The 22,158-nt window shown below is 40.8% G+C and overlaps 1 protein-coding gene and 1 long non-coding RNA gene across 12 annotated transcripts in view; one reads left to right on the top strand and one right to left on the bottom strand.

Moving 5' to 3' along the window:
• Ppfibp2 (PTPRF interacting protein, binding protein 2 (liprin beta 2)) overlaps positions 1 to 22,158 on the top strand; it is a 149,755-nt gene that overhangs the window by 73,742 nt on the left and 53,855 nt on the right. For 8 of the 11 annotated variants that reach the window (XM_013511943.1, XM_013511945.1, XM_005380195.2 and 5 more), the window contains 2 exons: positions 14,032 to 14,124; positions 18,372 to 18,485. In XM_013511943.1, the coding sequence (XP_013367397.1) occupies positions 14,032 to 14,124; positions 18,372 to 18,485 (207 nt within the window). The other 3 variants (XM_013511950.1, XM_013511952.1, XM_013511946.1) reach the window with 3 other exon arrangements.
• LOC102011435 lies at positions 14,092 to 16,276 on the bottom strand. Its single transcript, XR_260190.2, has 3 exons — positions 16,163 to 16,276; positions 14,521 to 14,638; positions 14,092 to 14,180 (listed from the first exon to the last, which is right to left on the bottom strand). It is a non-coding gene; the product is annotated as an uncharacterized LOC102011435 (long non-coding RNA).

Here is a 22,158-nt window from a genome sequence, read left to right on the forward strand (position 1 = left end):
TCAAAAATGCTGTTCTCCTATTCTCTTAGGAGGTTTGCTTTATAGCACTCATACTCAATTAAGTGGTGGCTCCACTATAAATCCTCTTCTTTCTTTCGAAGGCAAAATTGATTCACCCCTCCCCTTTGCATTTGCCATCGGAGTACATACAACTCTCTGGTATTACTTGCTACAACTAATAGGAGGTCAGGAATATTCAAGTCATTGAGTAAATGCACGAATCAAGTTCGATAACATGAACATTGGTCAAGCAAGAGGATGTGTAATTTGGTACTTACAAACTCTGTTTCATTCTTCTCTAAAAATGGACATTTAGATCATTGAGTAATTATAATCTGAACACCAAAACTTAGCCTCCCTGTATATATTAATTCAATCCAAGAGCAGAAGGACAGAAGGGTCAAGGTCAGGGTAGGATCTTTCTTATTGGCTCCTGGTGGCTAAGATCTGATTGCACTCTATTCAACTGAATTTGCAAGAAATTTTTTTAACTCCATGCCAAAGATAGTCGATCAGCTTGACTTTTCTTTGCCTAGGAAAAGAAAACTTGTCTTGGCAACACTTGGATTTATAATCCTGCCAGAAACTCCTAAGAGTCTTTATCTGAAGAATCTAGGGCAAGTTTTTATATAAGCATCTGCTATACTCACACTGAGTTCCCTGGCTAATAGGTAACCTGAACTATGTAACAGGAATTGACTATAGCCTCCGTGATCTGCTTATATTTACATATTTATTTACGTTCTCTTATTTTTAAGGTCTGCATTTTCCAAGTTTCTAAAAGGCTTGCATGTGAGGAGTGCTTCTGATTTTGAGAGTAACCTTAGTGACATTGACATCTCCCCTGAAGCCCTGTACCTGGCAGGCATGTTTCACTTGCAATTGGTTTTCTGGATTTGATGAGGTCCTTTTGAATAGGCAGCCTGGAAATACTACACATTTTCTTATGTAGCTAAAAAAAAAAAACCAAAAACAAACCAAAAAAAACGTTATATATGTGGCTAAAGAAGGATGGAATCCTAAGATTTATTTATTTTTTTATTTTTTTATTTTTTTGGTTTTTCTCCGGTACCGGGAACCGAACTCAGGACTTCGCGCTTGCCAGGCAGGCGCTTTTGCCGCTGAGCTAAATCCCCAGCTCTGGAATCCTAAGATTTATATAGAGCCAAGGCTTTACTCGGTGTGTTGTATTCAAAAGTTCATTGTATCTACAGTCAAAGAGTTGTTAAATAATTCACATAATCTGCCCAGTTAGAACAGTGTATATACCGTGGCAATGAACCTGAAAGAACTAGAATCTACAGTTTAAAGGAAATAGTGAATGAACTGTAACTCTCTACCTGGCTACCACTACAGAGTTTGATATGAAAAAAAAGAAAAGGGAAGATGTAGTTTGAGGTCCCTAGGGCTGGAGCTCTGAAAAGCAACTGTTGACTCCAAAAACCAACATGATGGCTAGAGCTGTCCTTAGCTGTCACACTGGGGATCTGACTATCTTAGGATTTTCCTACATCCTGCCAATGACATTTCATCGTGACCTCTCTCTCACCCTGTTTGACCATTCTGGAACCAACTCTGAAACTGAGTTCAGTGAACAGCAGTATGACAGGATGTCTCCTGGGGTGCATCAGTGAGGGAATGATGCAGAGCTGCCCTCATCCCTGAAAACCAACAGAGCACGTTTGAAGAGGGTACTCTCCTGGCAGATGCCAGGCAGGGTATAAAGGAGTTATGCTCCTGGGATTCCTCATGGCCTTTAGCCGTGGCGTGAGCACTCACACCCCAGCTAACTCTGTGCAGAGCCTAACATGGCTTTCTCTTGGCCATGACTTTATAGAGAGGCTAGTTCAGGACAAACAGGCTTCATAGCATCTGACCAACCACTATAGCTGGAGGATGATGGCTTTGAGGAGGCTGCTGTGGGTTGAATTAGCTGGAAACATGACATTTAACCTACATCTGATCTAACTTCTAGATTGGAACAGAAATGAATATTCAAGTTTTAATGGTTGCTCATTACTAGCAATTGAAATACTTTTTTTACTTTTTTCCAAATTTAATTTTTTATTAGTACATGCTTGTAGTGCATAATGATTTTATTCCTTGTGACAAGTTGGTACGTGTACATAACACGTCTTAAGTTTTTTCATCCACTTTCCTCCCCTCCCTGTTCCACCCCTCCAGGTCTTAGTCTCCTTCCCATTTGCAAATGATCTTACTGTTTCCTATTATCAACCTTATTTTGGTCTTTATTTATATTTTGGGTTTCTTATGTAAGAGAAACTAAATGTTGTTTATGTGTTTGATTTATTTCACTTAACATTATGATCTCAAGGTACATCCATTTTCCTACAAATGACTCAAATCTTTTTTATGGCAGAGTAGTACTCCATTATATATAAATATATTTTCTTTTTCCATTCCTGTATTGATGGACACGTAAGTTGCTTCCAAGTGTTCACTATTGTGAATTGTGCTGCTGTGAGCATGAGTATGCATGTCACTGTAATATCCTTTTGGAAAGATACCTAGAAGAGGAATAGCTGGGTTGAATGGAATTTCTAGTTTTAGTTTTTGAGAAATCTCTATACTGATTCCTGTCATGTTGTAATAGTTTACATTCCCACCAACATACTGATTCCCGTAGTATTGTACTACTTTACATTCTCTCCAGAAGTTGTTACTGTTTGATTTCATGACACTCATTCTTTCTGCAGGAAGATGGAATCTCAGTGTTTAATTCACATTTCTCTGATGACCAGAGACATTGAACATTTTTTTCATGTATTTATTGCCCATTTGTACTTCTTAAAAACAGCATGGTACTGGCAAACATGGAACATGTGGATCAGTGGAACACTAGAAAATGCAGAAATAACCCTAGGCACATTTACCTCTCTGATCTTTGACAAAGGAGCCAAAAACATACACTGGATGAAAGATAGCCTTTTTAATAAGTGGTACTGGGGAAACTGACCGACCACATGCAGAAAACTGAATCTAGATCCATATATCTCACCGTGTGCTAAAATAAAAATGAATCAATGATCTAAATGTTAAAACAGAAGCGCTTGATCTCCTGGAAGATAGCTATTGAAATTCTTAATGTTTTCATTATAACCATATATGTAACATGTTGTACTATACTTTAAGGAGGGAAAAATTATGACCATGAAGATATAACTCAAATCGTGGTCATCTTTTCAGGGACAATGGAAAAGTGAATATGCCTTCAGCTGTGCGTGTCAAAGGCGTAATTCCAGGGCTGTCAGCTAACAGTGGCTTCTGAATTGTCACTCAGGCTTTTGAAAATTTTTTCTTTTCAGCCTGAAAGTATTTTTGTTATTGTTCCCTTGGGTTGATATAACAAGAAATAAGTATTTTTGTTATTGTTCCCTTGGGTTGATATAATAAGAAATATCTTTATAGATATTTCTTAAATGTTCTGGTCAGAAATACTGCCTCTCTTATTCTCTTGCACAAAAAGAATGAGTTAATTTAAACTCTTTGTATAAGAAGTGAACTGCTTGTAACTGAACCACAGTTTTTGAGCTTAGACAAAGCTCTTAAATGATATCCATATTTTTATGATCATACAAACACTATTTTATAATATAGAGGAATTGTTAGAGCATCCTGCTATAAAAATTCCTTACTTGTTCTGTACTTACACACACACACACACACACACACACCTGTCCCTACTATTAGGGTATAATGTTGCTCTGTGGGGTATAATGTTCTCTCATGAAAGAGCAGAAAGCCTAATATGAGGCAACCTACCTGATCTTACACAAGGTCAGATGCAGCCCTGGCTTCCTAAGCATTCCTGATTTGTCCTTTGCTGAGAAGACCATGCCTCTTAAATGGAAGGAAGGTGTTCAAGAAATTCTGCATAAATGGATATGGAAATTTCTCTATAATGTCCTCAGGGATGCTCTGCCTTGTAGTCCAACTGGGCAGAGGGTGGGTATCAGGCAACCCACAGCTCTCGCACTTTCAGCGTCCACATCTAGCATCGAACGGTTGTGCATGACATGTAATTCTTTCAGCATAACTTCTTAAATCATTGTTAGCTGTTTATGTTTTTATTTATCATTCATTTATACACTTCCCTCTCACCTTTAGAACTTCTAAGCTTTAGCTCCTATTTTTTTCTTGTTTTCTTATTTGTAAACCTTATTTTTCCTACCTCCCGTCATCTGCTCAGGTTCCACCCCACCCACTGATGCCCATAGGCCTGTTGCATCTTGTATTCATTTTTTGTCTCACTTTCTTGTTCTGCATGGGAAGTAAGAATGCAGGCAAACAGGTGGCGGATAGAAAGCCATTTGCTGCACATACAAAAGGGGCTGGGTGCCCTTTTTATCCTAGTAAAACCCACACAGACACACCCTGAGTCACAAAGCAGAATTCTCTTAGCTCTTGATGATAACCTGGGTGTTAACTATACTGTAGCTGGCTTACAACTGACAACCTTGTTCTAAAATTGCCAACTGAAGAACACTGAGCAGTGGTAGGCAGAATTACTCTGTCAGTCCTATATCTAAACAGAAAGAATACTTTCTGAAGTCTATTTCCAAAGGAGTAAATTTCAGTCAAGTGCTCACCCTTTCAGACAGCTTGCATGGGTGAGGAATTTTGGTTGTAAATAGGAGAAACTCATTTTGAATTAGTCAGAGAGCCCAACAGAAAGGGACAAGATATGTATCCCCATTAGGCAGGTGAGCTAGGGAAGAGACTGTTACCCATCCTTATCTTGGCTTTTGTTTGCTTTTCTGTGTGTGTTGGTCTCATGCTGGTGCCAGTTTCTTTCATATGGGGAGGATGTGGTACTGACCACCTCAGAAACTTCTTGCACCATCATGTCACTCTGTGTTCCCAGTTTTAAAAATACAATGAGAGGCTGAGGTGCACCTCGGTGGTAGAAAACTTACCTAGCATGTATGAGACCCTGGGTTTGATCCTCAGCACCATAAAAATTTAAAAAAAAATTAGAAAAAAGATTTCACTCAGCCAAAGCTGATTCAGGAAGCTAGGAATGAAGCTGTCTCTAAGAAGATGAAGCCCTCGCTTTTACCATGCAGTTACAGTAGGGAGATGATCCTGGCCCGGTCCAGACAAACAAAGAACTCCATTGAAGCAGGTTTCCAAAGAATTCTCTGCCAAGAGTAATACAAGGTTTCTTTATTCTTTCCTTTTGCAAAAGAACAAGGAAGAAATTGACTAATCTGGGATTCTCTACAGCTTATAATGTTTTGAGGGGAGCCTTACATATTGCCTGATAATCCCACTACTGATTAAGATGCAGTGTCCCTCAAGATCTGGAAACCTGCTTTATTTCTTGGGCCTGCCAGCATCTGGCTCTCTGTGTATGAGGAACTCATCAAGAGTAAACTGTTTGCTCACTGACCCAGGGGACAGATGGGAGAAGTGGGAGATTACTGTTTAGCTTGGAATCCTTTGTGTAGAGACTGTTTCTGCTGGAATCTCATTATTCAGTTCTGTCATTTCTGGCCACACGCAGATTTCTCTCCATTACCTGACTAATTTCTAAGACAGATTGACTGTCATAGTCAATGCCAGGATCCCCAATCATAAAATGGTATGCCTGGGTGATAGTCTTTCTGATGTGTCTCTAGAGACATCAGGCTTAGAGAACAGTCCCACCTTAGGCTATTGATTATTCAGGCTGTATGTTAGGCCTGTCCAGCCCTAGCAGCGAGCAATTCAGGTCTTACAGAAAATGGCCCATAAGATGACCTGTGAGAGTCAAAAAACTATGTTGTGAATATTCCTGAGGACACCTGAGAATGTCATTCTCAATGGTAAGGGAAGACTTTGATATAACAGTTCTGCTCTGTGTTTTTTATATTCCTTTAAGAGATCTGGATTTTGGAGGATGAATTCTTTATATCCCCAGTTTTGTCCTGTCTCTGAGAGCCAAACTTGGTGGAGATAAATGTAGTTTGGCTTTAATAATCTTAGCTAAAGTTTCTAATTCTTGACAATATACATTAAAGAACTCCTAGTTTTGATTTAGTTGTGTGATACAAGAGAAGTAGTATGCTTCATGTGACATTCTTCCATCAGAATGCAAAAGAATCGGGAAATGTCAGTCTGCTCTTGAAGTTTCACCTCCATAGGGACAATGATCATATGATCCTCCCAATGTCAGGAGCAGTTCTGACTCTGAAAAGTTTAGGGAGATTTATTTTTCCCTCTGTCCCATTTGTAGCAATCATTGTCAACACAGGAGAGGAAAGTTGATAAAAATGTTTTGTAACATAGCTTAGTACACTGGTAGCCCATTGAACTAATGTCCTTGGCTGAGTAAAAATTACCTTGCAATTTTTGTATATTATTTGTGGGATGAGCATCCTTAATAAGGTAGAAGAGGGTGAAACCCTCTTTTAAATTCATTGCCATCCCATAGTTGGGGGAAGTAACGTTGTCATGTAGTGTCCTTCAGAATCCTCTTTGGCTTTCTTCTCTTCAGTGGAGAGTGGGGTGGTTCTCTCAATTTGTCTTCATGTATGAATGTTATAGCAGAGCAGCGAGAAAACATTCATGAGAGGCCGAGAATATCGGAACAGACAAAATTTATTCAGCTGGCGGCTGAGTCAGAAAATGTCGACCCTGGGGCTTTCTTCTCCAGAGTTTTATCCTTTTCAGGTTTCTGTGGTAACCACATTACCTCATTTTGGAAATTTACAGGAATTTACAAGGTTTAGGGCTTTTCAAACACAAGATTGATATTTCCCGGATGTTAGTTAGTAAGGCAAAGTGAGGTTAAATTCTAGCTTTCCCCACAGTTTGTCTTATCTGTTTGTTTCTCGAGATAACATCTTGTTCCTCTTTGTGTGGGTTTATGACTAAGAGGGGAGGGGATGAGGAGTGAGTTTATCCAAGCATAAGTGACTTCTAAAATAGAGTTCTAAGGAAACAAAATGGAGTCTCTTCTGCCATGTCACGAAGAGCTGTGCTACTGTTCTATCACTGATTTTTCTAATAGACAATGTGGACAGAACTTTTCAGAGACTTTACAGACTTAGAACCACTTAGAGCCCTGGATGTGTGAACTCAATGTTGATCCAAGATTTCTTTTTTTTTTTTTTATGGTTTTTCTCCGGTACCGGGAACCGAACTCACGACCTTGTGCTTGCCAGGCAGGCGCTTTGCCGCTGAGCTAAATCCCCAGCCCCTGATCCAAGATTTCTACTGTAGATCCACTATTAGAATTAAGGAAACAGTGGAGAAGTGTTCCTTTTTACCCACAACCTCTCCAATATTTTTCATTGGTTGATTGATTTCTTAATGATAGCCATTCTTTGAGGGGTGAGATGAAATCTCAGTGTTTTTTAATTTGCATTTCTCAAAAGACTAATGATGTTGAACATTTTTTCATATATTTATTCACCATTTGTATTTCTTCATCTGAGAAGTCTGTGTTCATCTTAGATGCCCATTTTGGATTGGGTCTTTGAATTTTGGGGGCCTGATTTTTAAAAATTCTTTATGTGCTCTAGATAGGAGTCCTTTGTCTGAGGGGTAGTTGGATAAAATTTTTTCACAGTTCATGGTTTTTTTTTTTTTTTTTTTTTTTGCTCTGTTGGTGATTTCTTTTGATGTGCAGAAACTTTTGAATAAGGTGAGATCCCAGTTGTTGATTCTTTGATGTATTTCCCGTGCAGTTTGGTTTTTGTTCATGAACTCTCTGCCTACCCCAATGTCTTTGAGAGTTTTACCTACTTTCTCTTCCTACTTTCTAGATTTAGTGTTTCTGTTTTGATATTTAGATTTTTGATCCATTTTGACTTTAGTTTAGTGCATGGTGATAGACATGGGTCTACTTTTAGTCTTCGGCATGTGGAAAGCCAGTTTTTCCAGCACCATTTGTTAAAGATGCTATCTTTCTTCCAGTGAACATGTTTGGCCCTTTTGTCAAAAATAAGGTGACTAAGTGTGTTTGTAGCTTTGTCTGCATCTTCTAATCTGTTCCACTGATCTTCAAGTCTGGTTTTTTTGCCAGTACCATGCTGATTTTATCACAGTAGCTTTGTAGTATAATTTCAAGTTAGGGATTGCAATGCCTCCTGCCTTTCCTTTGTTTCCCAGGATTGCTTTTGCTGTTCTAGGCCTCTTCTGATTCCAGATGAATTTTAGGAATGTTTCCTCTAAATCTGTGAGGTATACTAATGGAATTTTAGTGGGGATTGCATTGAATCTGTACAACAATTTTGGGAGTATGGCCATTTTCACAATGTTGGTTCTTCCTATCCATGAGCAAGTAATATTTTTCCATTTTCTGAAATCCTCTTTGATCTCTTTTCTCAGAGTACTGTAATTTTCACTGTATAGATCTTTTACTTCTTTTGTTAGATTGATTCCTAAGTATTTCATTTCTTTAGATGCTGCTATGAAAGGTGTGGTTTCACTGATTTTCTCTCAGTCTGCTTGTTGTTTGTGTACAGGAATGCTTTTGATTTTTGAGTGTTGACTTTGTATCCAGCTATGCTACTGAATTTGATTATTAAATCCATAAGCCTTTTGGTGGAATTTTTAGGGTCTTCTCATGTCATCTGCAAATAATAATAATTTCACTTCCTCTTTTCCTATCCTTATTCTTCTTATTTCTCTCTCTTGTCTAATTGCTCTGGCTAATATTTGCAAAACTATATTGAGTAGGAATGGTGACAGTGGACATCCTTGCTTGTTCCTGATTTTAAAGTGAAAGCTTTCAGTTTTTGACCACTGCTGATGGGAGTGTAATTTGATGAAATCACTGTGGAAATCAGTGTGGAGATTCCTCACAAAACTAGGATTAGAAGTCCCACTTAACCCAGCTATTCCCCTTCTGGATATTTTTCCAGAAGAATTAAAAATGTCATACCACAGCAATATATGTGCACTCATGTTTATAGAAGCACAATTCGTTATAGCTAAATCTTGGAAGCAACCCAAATGCCCATCAACTGAGGAATGGACAAAAAAGATGTGGCATTTCTATACAATGGAGTATTACTCAGCTGTAAAAAAGATAAACTCGAGGCTTTTATAGGTAAATGGATGCAACTAGAGACCATACTCATAAGTGAAATAAATTGGACCCACATGTGTAAACATCACGTTGTCTCCCTGGCGTAAGAACATAAAAGAGTAAATAAAACCCAAAATGTACAATAGATAATAAGAAAGGGAAAAAAATTTCTCAAAGGAAGGAACAACTGGGATGAGAGAAAGAAGAAAGTACTAAGGTATTTTATATATACATATATATATATATATGGTTTTTTTATGGATTGGTGGCATAACTGTGCTTCTGGTGTCTGATGATTTGTTGAGGGGAACAGTTAATGATTAAAAGTTTTTTTTTTATATTTAGACCAATTTTGCATGTTTATATCCGGTAATCTGAGCAAGTTATGTGATGACAACAATTTGCAGTAAAACAACCATTGGTGAATGTCTACAACCCTGTCTAGTGAAACTATGTATTGTCTCTAATGTTCTTTAAATTATTATTTTCTTATTCCCTTTAATGATTTGATCAATCTTCTATTCTTACATCTGGTAATCTGAGTAACTTTGTTGAAGATAACAATATGTAATATAACAACCACTGTTAATCTGTATCATTTGGTTGGAAACCCCATATCATTTTAAATGTCCTTCCTTTGTTTTGTTTGTATTTTGCTATTGTTCTTTTTTTGTACTATTTTCTTTAAAGCAACAACAACAAAAAGAATTAAGGAATCAGGTGTATCCCCTGGCATAGCTGTTTTAAAGTACAACAAGACAGAGCTGTGTCCTAACTCTGTCTCTGAAAACATCCTCCTCCTGTCGGTAAATTGGAATCAGTTTTGATAACCATGTGCCTTTTTAAGTCCTGATATGCACTGTTTTATAAGAATGACACCAGAAAGTGATAGAACCTGCTGATCTGTTAGTAGATTAAGAAGTATACATTTATCCACCTAAATTCAAATCCTCGCCTTTGGCTGATAAATATTGGACCTAATATCATTGTAAAATAATCCCTAGGTTCTTGTCCAGGTAGAGGTGGTATTTTATCCCGGTCTGTGCTCTTCTGAGATGCTACAATTTTCTTAAGATTGGTGAAAATATGGCTCTGCACCTCACCAAAAGCTGAAGTTGGAAGTATTGTGGACTTGTCTGGGGCATTCTCCATTTCACAGCTGTCTTTAATAACTTTCAGAAGTTTACCAGAGATTCTGGAGAACCTGTATAAGAGGAAGGAGCAGTTTCTTTGGGACAGTAGTTTAAGGGAGGGGATCCTCTCTGTCATGAGGCCTACTGCTCAACTGACTGGTGTGACTGCTGGGAAAGAATTGGCCCCTTGAGCCTGTTGAGAGGGAAAAGTACCAGGAACTTCTGTTCTTGGCCCTCAAAAAATGCTTCTGGATTTTACAGTTTATTTTAGGCACTCAAGAAGATATATTTTGCAAATAACTAAAATGTTGTGGTTAAAGTAAAAATCTCTCTTGACCATACCTTCCACCTCCATCTTTCCAAAGCCCAGACACATGCAGAAGAGACCACTGTTAAAAGGCTCCCAATTAATCCCCCATTTATTTTATATATGTAAATAACTAAGGATTTATATTGTTTTCTACTATTATACCATATAATTCTTCTGCATCTTTTTTTACTAGCCCATGTCTTACATTTTTATGATGTCCGTAAATATTTATCTCATGTTTTCAAATACTATCAGTAGTCCATATTATGTGTAAGTCATCATTTAGCTACCTCCCTACTAAAGATATTTTCCACCTTTATGTGACTAATCATACAATCTTAATACATAAGAGAGATAAAAGGTATACTTGATCTGCACCCTCATTAAGCTGTTTAAACAGAAAGTATAATAATGTACTATATAGTAGCTTGGCACATTATCCTTTGTACCTTGTTAAGATACTTTGTGCCTTAGTTCCTTGTCTGTGAAATGGGAATAAAAATAACACCCGTCTCATGAGGTCATGAGAAAGTTGAAATGAGTTAATGCACATGAAGCGCTCTGAGCAGTACCTGGCATGCGTGGCAAGCACTATGCTAGGGCCGTATTGTATTGGTCTCTTAGAATCGCTTTGGCTTTTGGCCCGTATTATCCATTAGCCGGACCTATTCTGCAAGCATCACAGAAGAGCAGTGTGTTTGACTTTACGGTAAGAGCCCTTTATGATAAGAGTATCATCACAGATGTTGTTTATGCCATTTCACAAAGTCTTTCTGTGGAAACAAGCAGTTTCTGTCTTGCCCAGCAGTAGTGATGCCCCTTCTTGTAGTCAGCTTGATTCTCCCATACTGATCTGTGTATCTTTTAACTGACTATGCTGTTCTTTTTTCGTTGACTGTTAGAATAGACCTAGATCTTCCATCCATGTCTAGCATGTGTTAAGGACAATGTGGCTACATTTTGTATATTAACTTATGACTCTAACTTACTTTCTTACCTTTAGCTTTTGGCCAGCTAGTACAAATGGCTGCACCTCTGGGTGATTGTATGAGTGAGTAGACCTTTTTTTTTTTTTTTTTTACAATGAAGGACTGCTTTGAATATGAGTCCTATTATCAGCGTAGCTGGTAGCTACTGTCCCTAGCAGCCACGAAAGACCCAGAGGAAAGAGAACCTGCAGGGGAACCACCTGAATGGTCCCCTAGGGGCCCTCACTGTCAGGGATGAGACTGCAGGAAGGCTTCAGAGACACAGCCACAGTGTGGAAGTTCAAAAGCCTTTAGTGTATATCGCCCTGGATGATACAGCATACCTGGAGAGCACACATGGGTCAGCGGTTTTATTGGGCCCAGCACACTGTCCAGACACGTTTTCCATGGAGAGCTTTAATTGATACATTTGAAGCAAGCATGCATTAAGTCCAGGAGAGGACGAAAAGGTAGTCGCTGTAAGTTTGCAGCAAGTAGTCTGAATGGTTCCCTGAAAGGAAGTGGTGAGAAAGGAGGGAACGCAGTCTGCTCAGCAGGAGAGATGCCTCTGAGTTATCTCTGGTCCCAGTTGGAGCCATTCGGGTCTAACATAGCATTAGAAACTGTGTCAATGGAGACAACCCTGCTTCTGATAGGAAAAGATAAACTTATATTTTAAAACAGATGCCAAAGTCCGCACTATAAAAACATACAGCAAACCACTTGAATACAGCACAGTGCGTGTGGTGGCTGGCTGGAGTCTTGTGGGATCTATCATTTGGGGTTCTCTTTTCCACTGCCCGCTGGAGAAGTGGCACTGCCAGTGCCACAAGGCTCCATGCCCATGTTGACTGTGGTCTCGTGTACAGAGTGGCACTTGGATGCCCATGTCTTTTTTATTCTTTTTGCCCGCTAAAAATTACCATTGTGAGTTCTTTAACAGAGGAGAATTTGACCTGCTGTTGAGAATTGTTTTCCTCTCTTTCCTTGCCAGGTTCTGAAAAAAAAAATGTAGGTTATGACATATCCTTGGATGCTAGTCAGACAGTGAGAGCGCCTGGTATATTAATTAATGTAACAACAATAAACTGCCATGGACAAAGAAGTCAATTGTGACTGTGAAGGCCCTTTGTCTGTGGCATGAAAAGCTTCCATAACAATGGACAAGACACCAGCTTGAGGGAGGCTGGAATAAAAAGCAGTGGTGTCTCAGGAGGCACCATGCACCATGCAGATGGTGCCTGGCACAGCCGTCCGGGGAAGGGCCCTCTGTACTCTCAACAGACAACCAGTCTTCTCTCTTTAGGGCTGGAGTGTGGAATACTAGGTTGCCATTTCTGTTGGAGGATAGGGAGGGTTTGCTACTTGTGCGCACCTGGGCCTGCACTGGGCAGGGGTTTAATAAGGCAAGGGGAATGTATCTGTTCTCATGGCAAGAGAAGCTGAAATGCAGGGAATGGAGTCCAAGACCAAGCAAGCCAACCCTGGGCCTCTGTGGCTTGCTCATTTGCACAGTAGTTTACTACTGCAGGTAGTAGACACTTGCCTCATGAATATGGGAGCCTTGGTATCCCTGGGCAAGCTCAGAAGATGAGGTTCATGGTTTCCTTATTTAGCAGTGAGATCTACTTTTCAGACCACTAACACTCTGGTTGGCAGCCTTCTGTTCAGCGTGGCGGAAGCCAGCGTTGTTCATGGGTCCAGCTTAATGGCATTAGCAGCTCCTTCCCTTCCCCCTGCCCGCTACCCTGTCAGACACGCCTTAGAAAATGACAGCTCTATCTTCATCTCAGGACATTTTATAAGATTCTGCGTGTCCTCTGCCGTTTCGCATCCTCTCCCTTTTCTTGCTTTCTGTAGTTTCTGGCTACTTTGCATTTGTTGTGTTTTTCTGTCCACTTAGTTCTTAGAGGTCCTCTGGCTGTTATTCAGATTCTCCTCTAGATGTTTCATTCTAGCTCACTCCTTTCGTAGCGCTATAGAAACACAGGCTGTCAGCCTGCCAATCATTTGTGAGAAGTGGGATCAGGGTGGGAAGGGTAGTATAAGTAGATGGAGGGCCTTGCAATTGACATCCCCCCAGCTTGTCTCCACATTACTGTGATGTTCAGGCTGGGCCTCCTTGCCACAAGTTGTGCCTTGGCTCTGGAGAACCCTGGTGTGAAAGTTAGGAGAGACCAAGATCTCAGCAGCAGGTTTTTGTGTGTAGTTGGTTGCGGAATGGCACCATTCCCTGGTCTCAAAGAGCAGACCCTTGGTGCTGTGCTTCTGATAAAGCCAGACCCAGCATGTCCAGTCAAATGAAGCACTGCTGTTCTGGAGCCCTATCAAGGCCCTCCCAACTAAGGGTGAGGTCATCAGGAGTGGTTGTGCCATCTTCCAAGGCACACCTTTCAATGGCATGTGGTCTCGTCCGTCCTCCTTGCAGTGATTTTGAAATCTGTGGTTTCCTGTTTTGATGCGTAGTTTTTGCGCATATAATCAGTGGAACTGTCTTCACAAATTGCATACTTTGTATACTTCATTTGGATGTTAATAATATTTCTTCAACATTCTAAGTGTATTCTCCTCCCTCTTTAGTCCCAGGTAAATCACCATGGTACTGCTAGTAACGAAACCTACCAGGAACGCCTGGCACGTCTAGAAGGTGATAAGGAGTCGCTCATCTTACAGGTGGGTCCTCTGGATGGGAGGCAGCTTTACCTATTTCGTCCAGCTCTGTAGCTTCCCTAAGTGAGAGGGAAACACAGAAGATTTACTTTGTTGGAATTTTTTTGACCTCAAAGTGCATGTTTTTCAAACAAGCTTTTCCTGAAACAAAGCAGAAAGTAGCTAGGAGCATAACCTAACCATGGTCTTGGCTTTGGGGAGCTGTGAACTCGTTCATTTATTGTATACTGCCTCTACTCACTGGAAACCTTATGGCTAGGTGGATAGTGGTGCTAAGAGTGAACAGCATGGGCCCTGTCCTCCAGGAGCCCCGAGTCTTGTAAGGGAGATGAGATATATCCTTGTGCCACTAATGAAACAGAGCCATTAGTGATAATGGGCCTAAGGGTGAATACTAACAGAATCAAGTCCAAAGAGTCTGAAGCTGGATCTGGACTTGGTGCCAAAGTCCCTGGAGCTGGTAACGTGGGCAAAGCCTCTGATGACTCTCTTGCTTTGACAAGAAGAACTCTGAAACCTGTCATGGAGAAAAGCAAAGAAACTTTGTCATTTCTGGAAGTCTTTGTTCTTTGGTAGGACATATAGTTAAGTTTGTTCGTTCCTCTTTGCTACTGGGGGTTGAATCCAGGGCCTTTGCACTAAGATACATCTCTAGCCACTTTTTTTTTTTTTTTTTGAGACACGGTCTTGCTAAGTCTTTTAGGTGCCCAGGCTGGGCTTGAATTTATGATCCTCCTGCCTCAGCCTCCCAGAGTGCTGATATTGTAGGCATGCACCACTTCAGCTACCAAAGTTAGGTCTTCTTATAGGAAGCTTAATGCTGAAGTAGCTCTTTACCATGTCAGTTCTGTAATGCCTAAACTTATAAGCATTTACTCAAATCTAGTATATATTAGATATTAATTGACAATTTGGAGTTTATAAAGATAAATATTCTAGTCTCCTAGAGTGTGGGCTTTAGTTGGTATCATTAGGGTTGTGAGGTAGCAGCACGGTTATTGGTTTTTCTTCTTAGCTTATTTTACTTTTTAAATTTTATCTTATAAACAAAATTGATCAATTTGAAGCTTTAGAAATTCTGGAAGACTCCTAAATAATTTAAAGGAGAAGATCAACATTTTGGTCTTTTCCTAGTGGCTTTTCCCCGGTGCCCTGCATCTATTTTAAACAGTTGAGCTCATACTGAATACAGAGTTTTGCATTCTATCTTATTTTTTTTCACTTCATTGATTCTAAAATCATAAAGTAATCGAGTACCAACAACTTACCTGTCCGACCTAGTTTTAGATGCTGCAGATAGAGCTGGGAAGAACATGGACTAAGTCCCTGTTCTTTTTTTTTTTTAATTTTACAGAGAAAAGAACACAAAGACAAAACCAAAATGACACAAAAACAGTAAAAACGATACAGAATTTCAAAACAAGATGGTAGGGGAACAGGGAAGAGGAGCAGGAGATGATGGGGGAGGTGGTAGAAGTGGGGAGGAGAGACAGTTTCAAACAGTGTTAAATATCATGGAGATAAAGCCAGATAAGGACTGGTCTGAGTCTCCCTAACAGGAGGGGCTTAGGGAAGGTGCCATGCAGATACCTTGAGAAGTGCTTTCTGGACAAAAGAGGTGGTCAGTCCAGTGTGCTGTGCAGCAGGAGCACGCTTAGTGTGTGGTAAAAACATCAAGGGACCACTGTGGCTGGAGCCTTGCTGTGAAGAGAGGGGTGGGAGCCCCCTTCAGAGAGGTAGCAGGGGCCAGATTTTACAGCACAGATGTTTTGAGGGATGTGTAATTTGAAACGCCACCCCAGTGACATGATTAATGAGAAAGTATCCAATTTGGAATTTTGAGGCAACCAATATGAAATTCAAACTTTTGAATCAGGACCTTTCATGATGGAAATAATACATTCCTATTTAGAGAGGATTACAATTTAATAAAGAAGACCTATATAATAATGTTCTCTTTCACATCCATGCTTAAAAAAAAAACTAAATTCCTGAATAATCCCTGTTGAAATAATCCTAACACAATCGGGAAGCTACTTACCAGCAAAGTCAGAAGTGGACCCTCGTAGCTTCTGTTCTGCCGGGAGGTTGCGGACTGGCTCGTAGCGGCACTTCCGCGCCCACTCCTGTTTCCTGTTCTGCAGTGGGCCGTGGAGCTGGTTAGACAGATACTTAGCAGAGTGTAGCCTCTTACTAAATTCACGTAGCTAAGCCAGACTGAATTAACTGGAACCTTTGACCCAGAATGTTTTCCTGCATCTATTTGTAGAACAGGACATATAACAAAATCTTTGTTTCCAAGATTAAAAACATTTTATATCTTCATTATAATGTAATTTATTTATGGTAGGAAATTTCACCTTTTTTTCCCTATTTCTAGCCCCTGTACCTAAAATTATGCCTAGCATATACTGGAGGCTCAAAAAATACTCATTTTTTGTTTTTCTCCTTTTTTTTTTTTTTGGTTTTGGTTTTTTTCTGGTACCGGGAACCGAACTCACGCGCTTGCCAGGCAGGCACTGTGCTGCTGAGCTAAATCCCCAGCCCCAGAACACTCATTTTTGTTGAATGAAGGTCACGCTCTAAGATCTTTATACATTTTGTCCCAATTGTCTATACTTCATTTATAATACTTAGGGCTAATTTTGAGGATCTCAAGGTCACTGCAGCCCTAAATGGCTTTAGTTCTATGTGCAGCTACGCTACGAACTATTGCTTGGGACCTTATATTACTATTCCTCAGGGTGCTGCCAGCGTGTGACCTCAAGGCACTGTACAACCATCAAGGTGTTAATCCTCACAATGGAATTAACTGTAAAACATCCTTCCCAGCCAAACTCTGGGTCTCAGGAACAGAGTTCCTTGCCTCACCCACCCTGCCCCAATCTTACTGTTTTGAAAGTGGTGTTGAAAAGGCCAGGGCTGCTGCTGATAGTGTTGAGGACTGAAAAGCAAGCAAGAAAAATACAAAAATCTCTGTTGTTGAAAGTAAGCCTTGTTAGGGTCGAGGATATATAGCGGCATAAGCGCTTGCCTGGCAAGCCTGAGGTCATGAGTTCGATTCCCGGTACCAAAAAAAATTTTTTTTTAAAATAGGCCTTGTTGACAAAAGGGATTAATTGTTGGTTTAAAATTGAAAAGTTAGTACACCATGCATCAACTGCAGGACTGTTTTAACAATTCATTCAACGTTTGGGTGCATAAAATGGAAGGCTTAAAGTAGCCATGCTCATTTAGATATACGTTGTTTTTTAAATGGAAACTTTATAATTCACAGAGTTTATTTAAACAGTCATAAATGAGCTCAATTCTTTCGTGCTCCCTCTATCATTCTATGACAGAGTGGGAAATAATTTTGAATAATCTATATATAAACAGCAATGACTAACGGAAATGTTCTCAATTTACCATCAGTGGATGTCTTTACTTTTAAGAAGCCCTCCTTTCCCTTCCTTCATCTTCCTGCTTTGCTAGCTCTTAAAAAAAAAAAAAAAGAAAAGAAAAAATATCTGGAGCAGTTTGCTAGTAGCTATTATGAAAACCTCATAGTATGTATTTGGGGCATAATTTAAATAACTTACTGTAACTGGGTTTTTATTAATTAATAATTCCAAGAAAATGTCAGAGTTCCTCGGGAAAATGACTTTTTTCAGCCATGTATGTGCAGCATGACTTCTGTGTATCTGTGACTTAGAGTCATGTTTTGGCCTGTGAAGCACAAAAACCTTCCTGGAGCCAAGTTTTGTCAGTGCTAACACATGCCCTTTATGTCCCACATTCCTTAATTGCTTCAAAACCCTCACCTGATAGGTGAGCAGTCCTCACGCTCTTATGAGAGGGGTAAGGTCATTGGTTAATTTCCATGGAGGTTTGGACTGCTCTTCCCCATGAGGTGGCAGAAGCCCTGGCAAGGCAGGTGAGATATGCCTTGAGGTTGGCTGCTTTATTAGAGGAAAAGGTGTAGGAGTCCAGCGCAGGGGCAGTGCTCAGCTGTTAGGTGCTTTTCTTTTGAGTCTGTCAAGGGCAGGAACATGACCAACATCATTCGGGCAGTGGGTGAAACTCCCTAGGAAGAAGGTAAGACTCTGCTGGAGGTGCCTTCATCTAGGCCATTTTCCACCCTCTCTACTCACCTAAAAGAACAGCTCTCCCTAGCACGTACGCTTTCGCTGCTCATCTGCTGGTGAGGGACTTTACTGCCCTGGAGCACAGACCTTGTTCCTCCATTGTTACTTTATTTCCTGCAACAGGTGAGTGTCCTCACAGACCAAGTGGAAGCCCAAGGAGAAAAGATTCGGGACCTAGAAGTGTGTCTGGAAGGGCACCAGGTGAAACTCAATGCTGCCGAAGAAATGCTCCAACAGGTAAGGGCAGGTGGTGTGGAAGGGCACGGGGCTTGAAGCAGCTCTAATGCTAACGTGCCTTTCTGAGCTCCTGCTTCCTTTCCCATGCCACCTGGAGGTGGGGTTGGCTGCTGTGCATGCAGTGTTTAGACAGCAGGTGAAACCAGCCTGAACACTGAGGGCAGGGAAGGGCTGGCCCAAGCCAAATAACCTGTTGAGCTGGTTAGACAGATTCTCAGGTTAGGTAGATTTTCAGGCGGCACTTTCTCTAGCAGGGTACACTGAGCTCTGCCGGCTGTGGCACCCTCTTATCACAAGAACCACAGTTTGACCGCTGGTGGTGTTTGGAGTTTTAAAAGTCAGTTTGTCAGCTTGTGTTCTGCCCCCTTTCCTGCTCTCACTCCCTCTCCCTCTGTGTAGTTTCATTTTGTAAAACTAACATTTTAACATAATTTAGTAGATGTCAAAATGAAAAAAAAAAAAAATAGCTGCCTTTCTAGCATTCAAATAATGTCCTCTTCTTGTTTGTTTTTGTTGTCCTTATGTGTACACATAATTTAGAAAGCTATAGTCACACAGGGGTGCAGGTGGGGCCTCAGGTTTTATATGCTCAATATTGTGTAGTCACTCTTCCCATTTTAACATTTTGCTGTGTAATCATCTTTACTATTACTTAGAGTACTTTTATGGTGTGTGAATGTATCATAATTGCCTTACCATTCTTCCTCTGAATAGTTTTACTGTGCTGTAAATACTGTAAATGAGCTTCAGTTATCACAAAGGAGGATTGAATTTTTATCACATCTTTTCAGAAGCTAATTAAATTTTTAAAATTAATCCCATTAATAGACCTTCTAGAGTTAAATTATTCTTGCATTTTCAGGTATTTTCAAAATGAAACCATGCCAAAAGTTCATATGTGTGCTTTGGAACTCCTGATGGGGCACTTGGCACATCAAAGTTGCTCGCCAGTTATTTAAAGAATAAAAGATATTCCCTTAAATGAGTAGGTTCAGTGAGATGACTGCCAGCCATCTTTCTCCCCAAAGCTCCAACGTTTTTGCGTTGTCACGATCAGCCTAAGATTCAAATGTTTCTTGACAGTTAGTAATGAACACAGGCTTTGCATCTTATCTTGGGTCTTAAGATGGGCATCTTAGTTCTAGTGTTTGTTAGTTTTGTTTGAGTACATTTGAAAAACTTTTTAAAAAGATAAGTAAATATTATATGCATATTTCTTCATAAAAAACTAATTTCAGCAGCCCAGAGGTTGTTGTTAATTTATCTTTTCATTACTGATTAACAAGTTACGCCAGTCTTGGCACCATTTGATTTTCTGTTTCGATTGTATGGCATTTGTCTTGCTCGTAATATTCCCTGAAAATTTAAGTAGCAACAGAAGCTGTTCATTTTTTTTTAATTGGAGCTTTCTTTGGAAGGAACTAGTTGGGGGCTGGTGGTCGTGGTGCAGGTCACCTTTACTAAGAAGAAAGCGTTTCCACAAAGAGTGCATACAACAACCGTCTAGATATTTTCAAGTCTACATGGGGTATGATTTTGAGGTGGAAAGGATGAAGGACAAAGGTGACGATGTGTTCTAAAAAATGTAAAATATTTACCTGAAGATTTGAACGTGGAACCTGTGAGAAAGCTGTCAGGAGGCTAATGTTTCAGGAGGGTGGTGCTCGGTGCCTGGCATGTGACAACGATGCCAGGAGGTCAGAGAATGGCGGTATTGTAATGCCTGAGTCACCTGTGCTCTTGCCCTGGCTTTTCTTCTTGACTGCTCTCCATCCCTCAATGGAGTGTTTCTACTCTAGTGTCAGAGTCTCTGGGTCAAGGATTCCAATGTAGTTGCCCAGGACCACTGTGGGGAGATTGGCTTGCCCCTGGGCATAATCCCAAGGATGGCATTTGAGACTTTTTAAATAGTCTTAAGCTCCATGATGTGTCCTGTTTATCCTAAATCTTCTTGTATGCGATGAGTAAGGTACCGGGCTTTGGTTTGCTTGTGCCAGAGAGGTGGGTGTCATGACCAAGTATATTTTGGGTTATGGTAGCTCTTTATTTGCCATTTCTAGGTTTTAAAGATCTTGCTGAATTTAAACAAGTCATTTTTGCGCTGATTGAGATTTGCTGTGTTTTCTCAGTCTTTCAGGGGTAAAATTTCTTTGTAGAGAACGACATTCTATAGTTTCTGGACAAAGTCTGAGTTCAGATCATAAACCATGTTTGAACCTCAGCTATCACCCCAGTGTGTGCTGGGCTTGGTAGTGCCAGAGCTTGAGATCCTTGAGATCTCAGATCCAAATCTCAGCTTTGATGCATATGCTGAAATCTGCTGGATGCTGTTTGTAAGCACAGTTGATTCATGCCCCATACCCCATAACACTGATGGAGTGCCACCTATATTTTAGAGTGTGTGCGTGTCCTCATAACTCTGGGTAGGCTGAGACTTGCCCAATTTGGCTAAGATATCCTGGGCTGCAGGGCTCTTCATTTCTGGTGGCAGCAACAAGAATGACTCACGGCCTAGCGGCAGAGAATGAAGGCAAACAATTGCCTCTTTCTGCCAGTCTGAGAGACCATTCCGGCCCTGTGCCAAGCCTGGTGTATTGCTCTGAACAAAACCCTTTCCTTGCCTCCAGCAGGGGCCTCTGACTGCACTTTCCCTGGGGATGTTGCTCCTGATGACCCCGTACACTCGGTGTATCTTGTCTACAGGTGGCACCTGCTACTCAACTCCAGCTGACTGTCCATGTAGCCCCAATTCTGCTAGATAGTCTTATTTTTCACGAGGAGCTAGAAGTCTATAATTAAAGATTTTAAATGTCTTTCTAATATTGGTAAATAATTTAAATTTTTAAATAATACTGTGTATCTATAGGTCAAGCCTGGCCTGTATACCTCTAGTCTACAACTTCTAGGCTGGACTCTGCCCCGCTGCGACTGCAATAGCACTAGGAGTCTTGAGAGAGCCCCACCCTGATGAGCATAGCCCAAACTCTGTGCTCTGATGGTCTCCAAATGCCCACCAAGCTATGTCTCCCCACATATGTTCTCCTGACCAAAGTCACACTCCTTGTAGGAGCCCACAGGAGGGAATTAGTCTTGGGCCAGGTATCCCTTGGCCTGGCCCAGCCCAGCCCCTGCTCGGTACTGATCTCAGCTCGGAGCTTGTTTAGTCTGCACATGATCCCATCCAGCCTCCAGAAGGAGAGGTCCCCTCTTGGGGTTAGATAGCTAAATTGGAACCAAGCAGAGTCAGCCTAGGGACAGGCATACGTTCAGCGTGTACACTGTGAACACGTCTGAGGGCAAAGCAAAATGTCTTTGTTTGCAGCCCTATATCAGGTACAGGATGGGTTGGGGGCAGCTATGAGCACCTCTCAGGATTGCCTGTGGAAGCCTCTCAGATTATGGACTCAGACACATTGAACATGACTGTATTTCCCAGGAGACCTTCCTCATTAAGAAGAGTCATTTCTCAGGAAATGTAGAAGGAAATCTTTAAGGGTACAATCTGAGTCAGTTTCTGCTGGTCCAGGATAGTCTGGGCATTGGTTCACAGTGTGGGGTTCTGCTCTCTGGTCTTTGAGCAGGTCTGTCTGTGTCCAGCTGCACACAGAGGCCATTGGAACCTGACGCCCAGAACTGCACCCCAGGAATGCAAGTGTAGGCTAATGACCTCTTC

This window comes from Chinchilla lanigera, unplaced genomic scaffold, assembly GCF_000276665.1.
Source record: "Chinchilla lanigera isolate Chin_1 unplaced genomic scaffold, ChiLan1.0 scaffold00013, whole genome shotgun sequence".
Taxonomy (NCBI): Eukaryota; Metazoa; Chordata; class Mammalia; order Rodentia; family Chinchillidae; genus Chinchilla; species Chinchilla lanigera.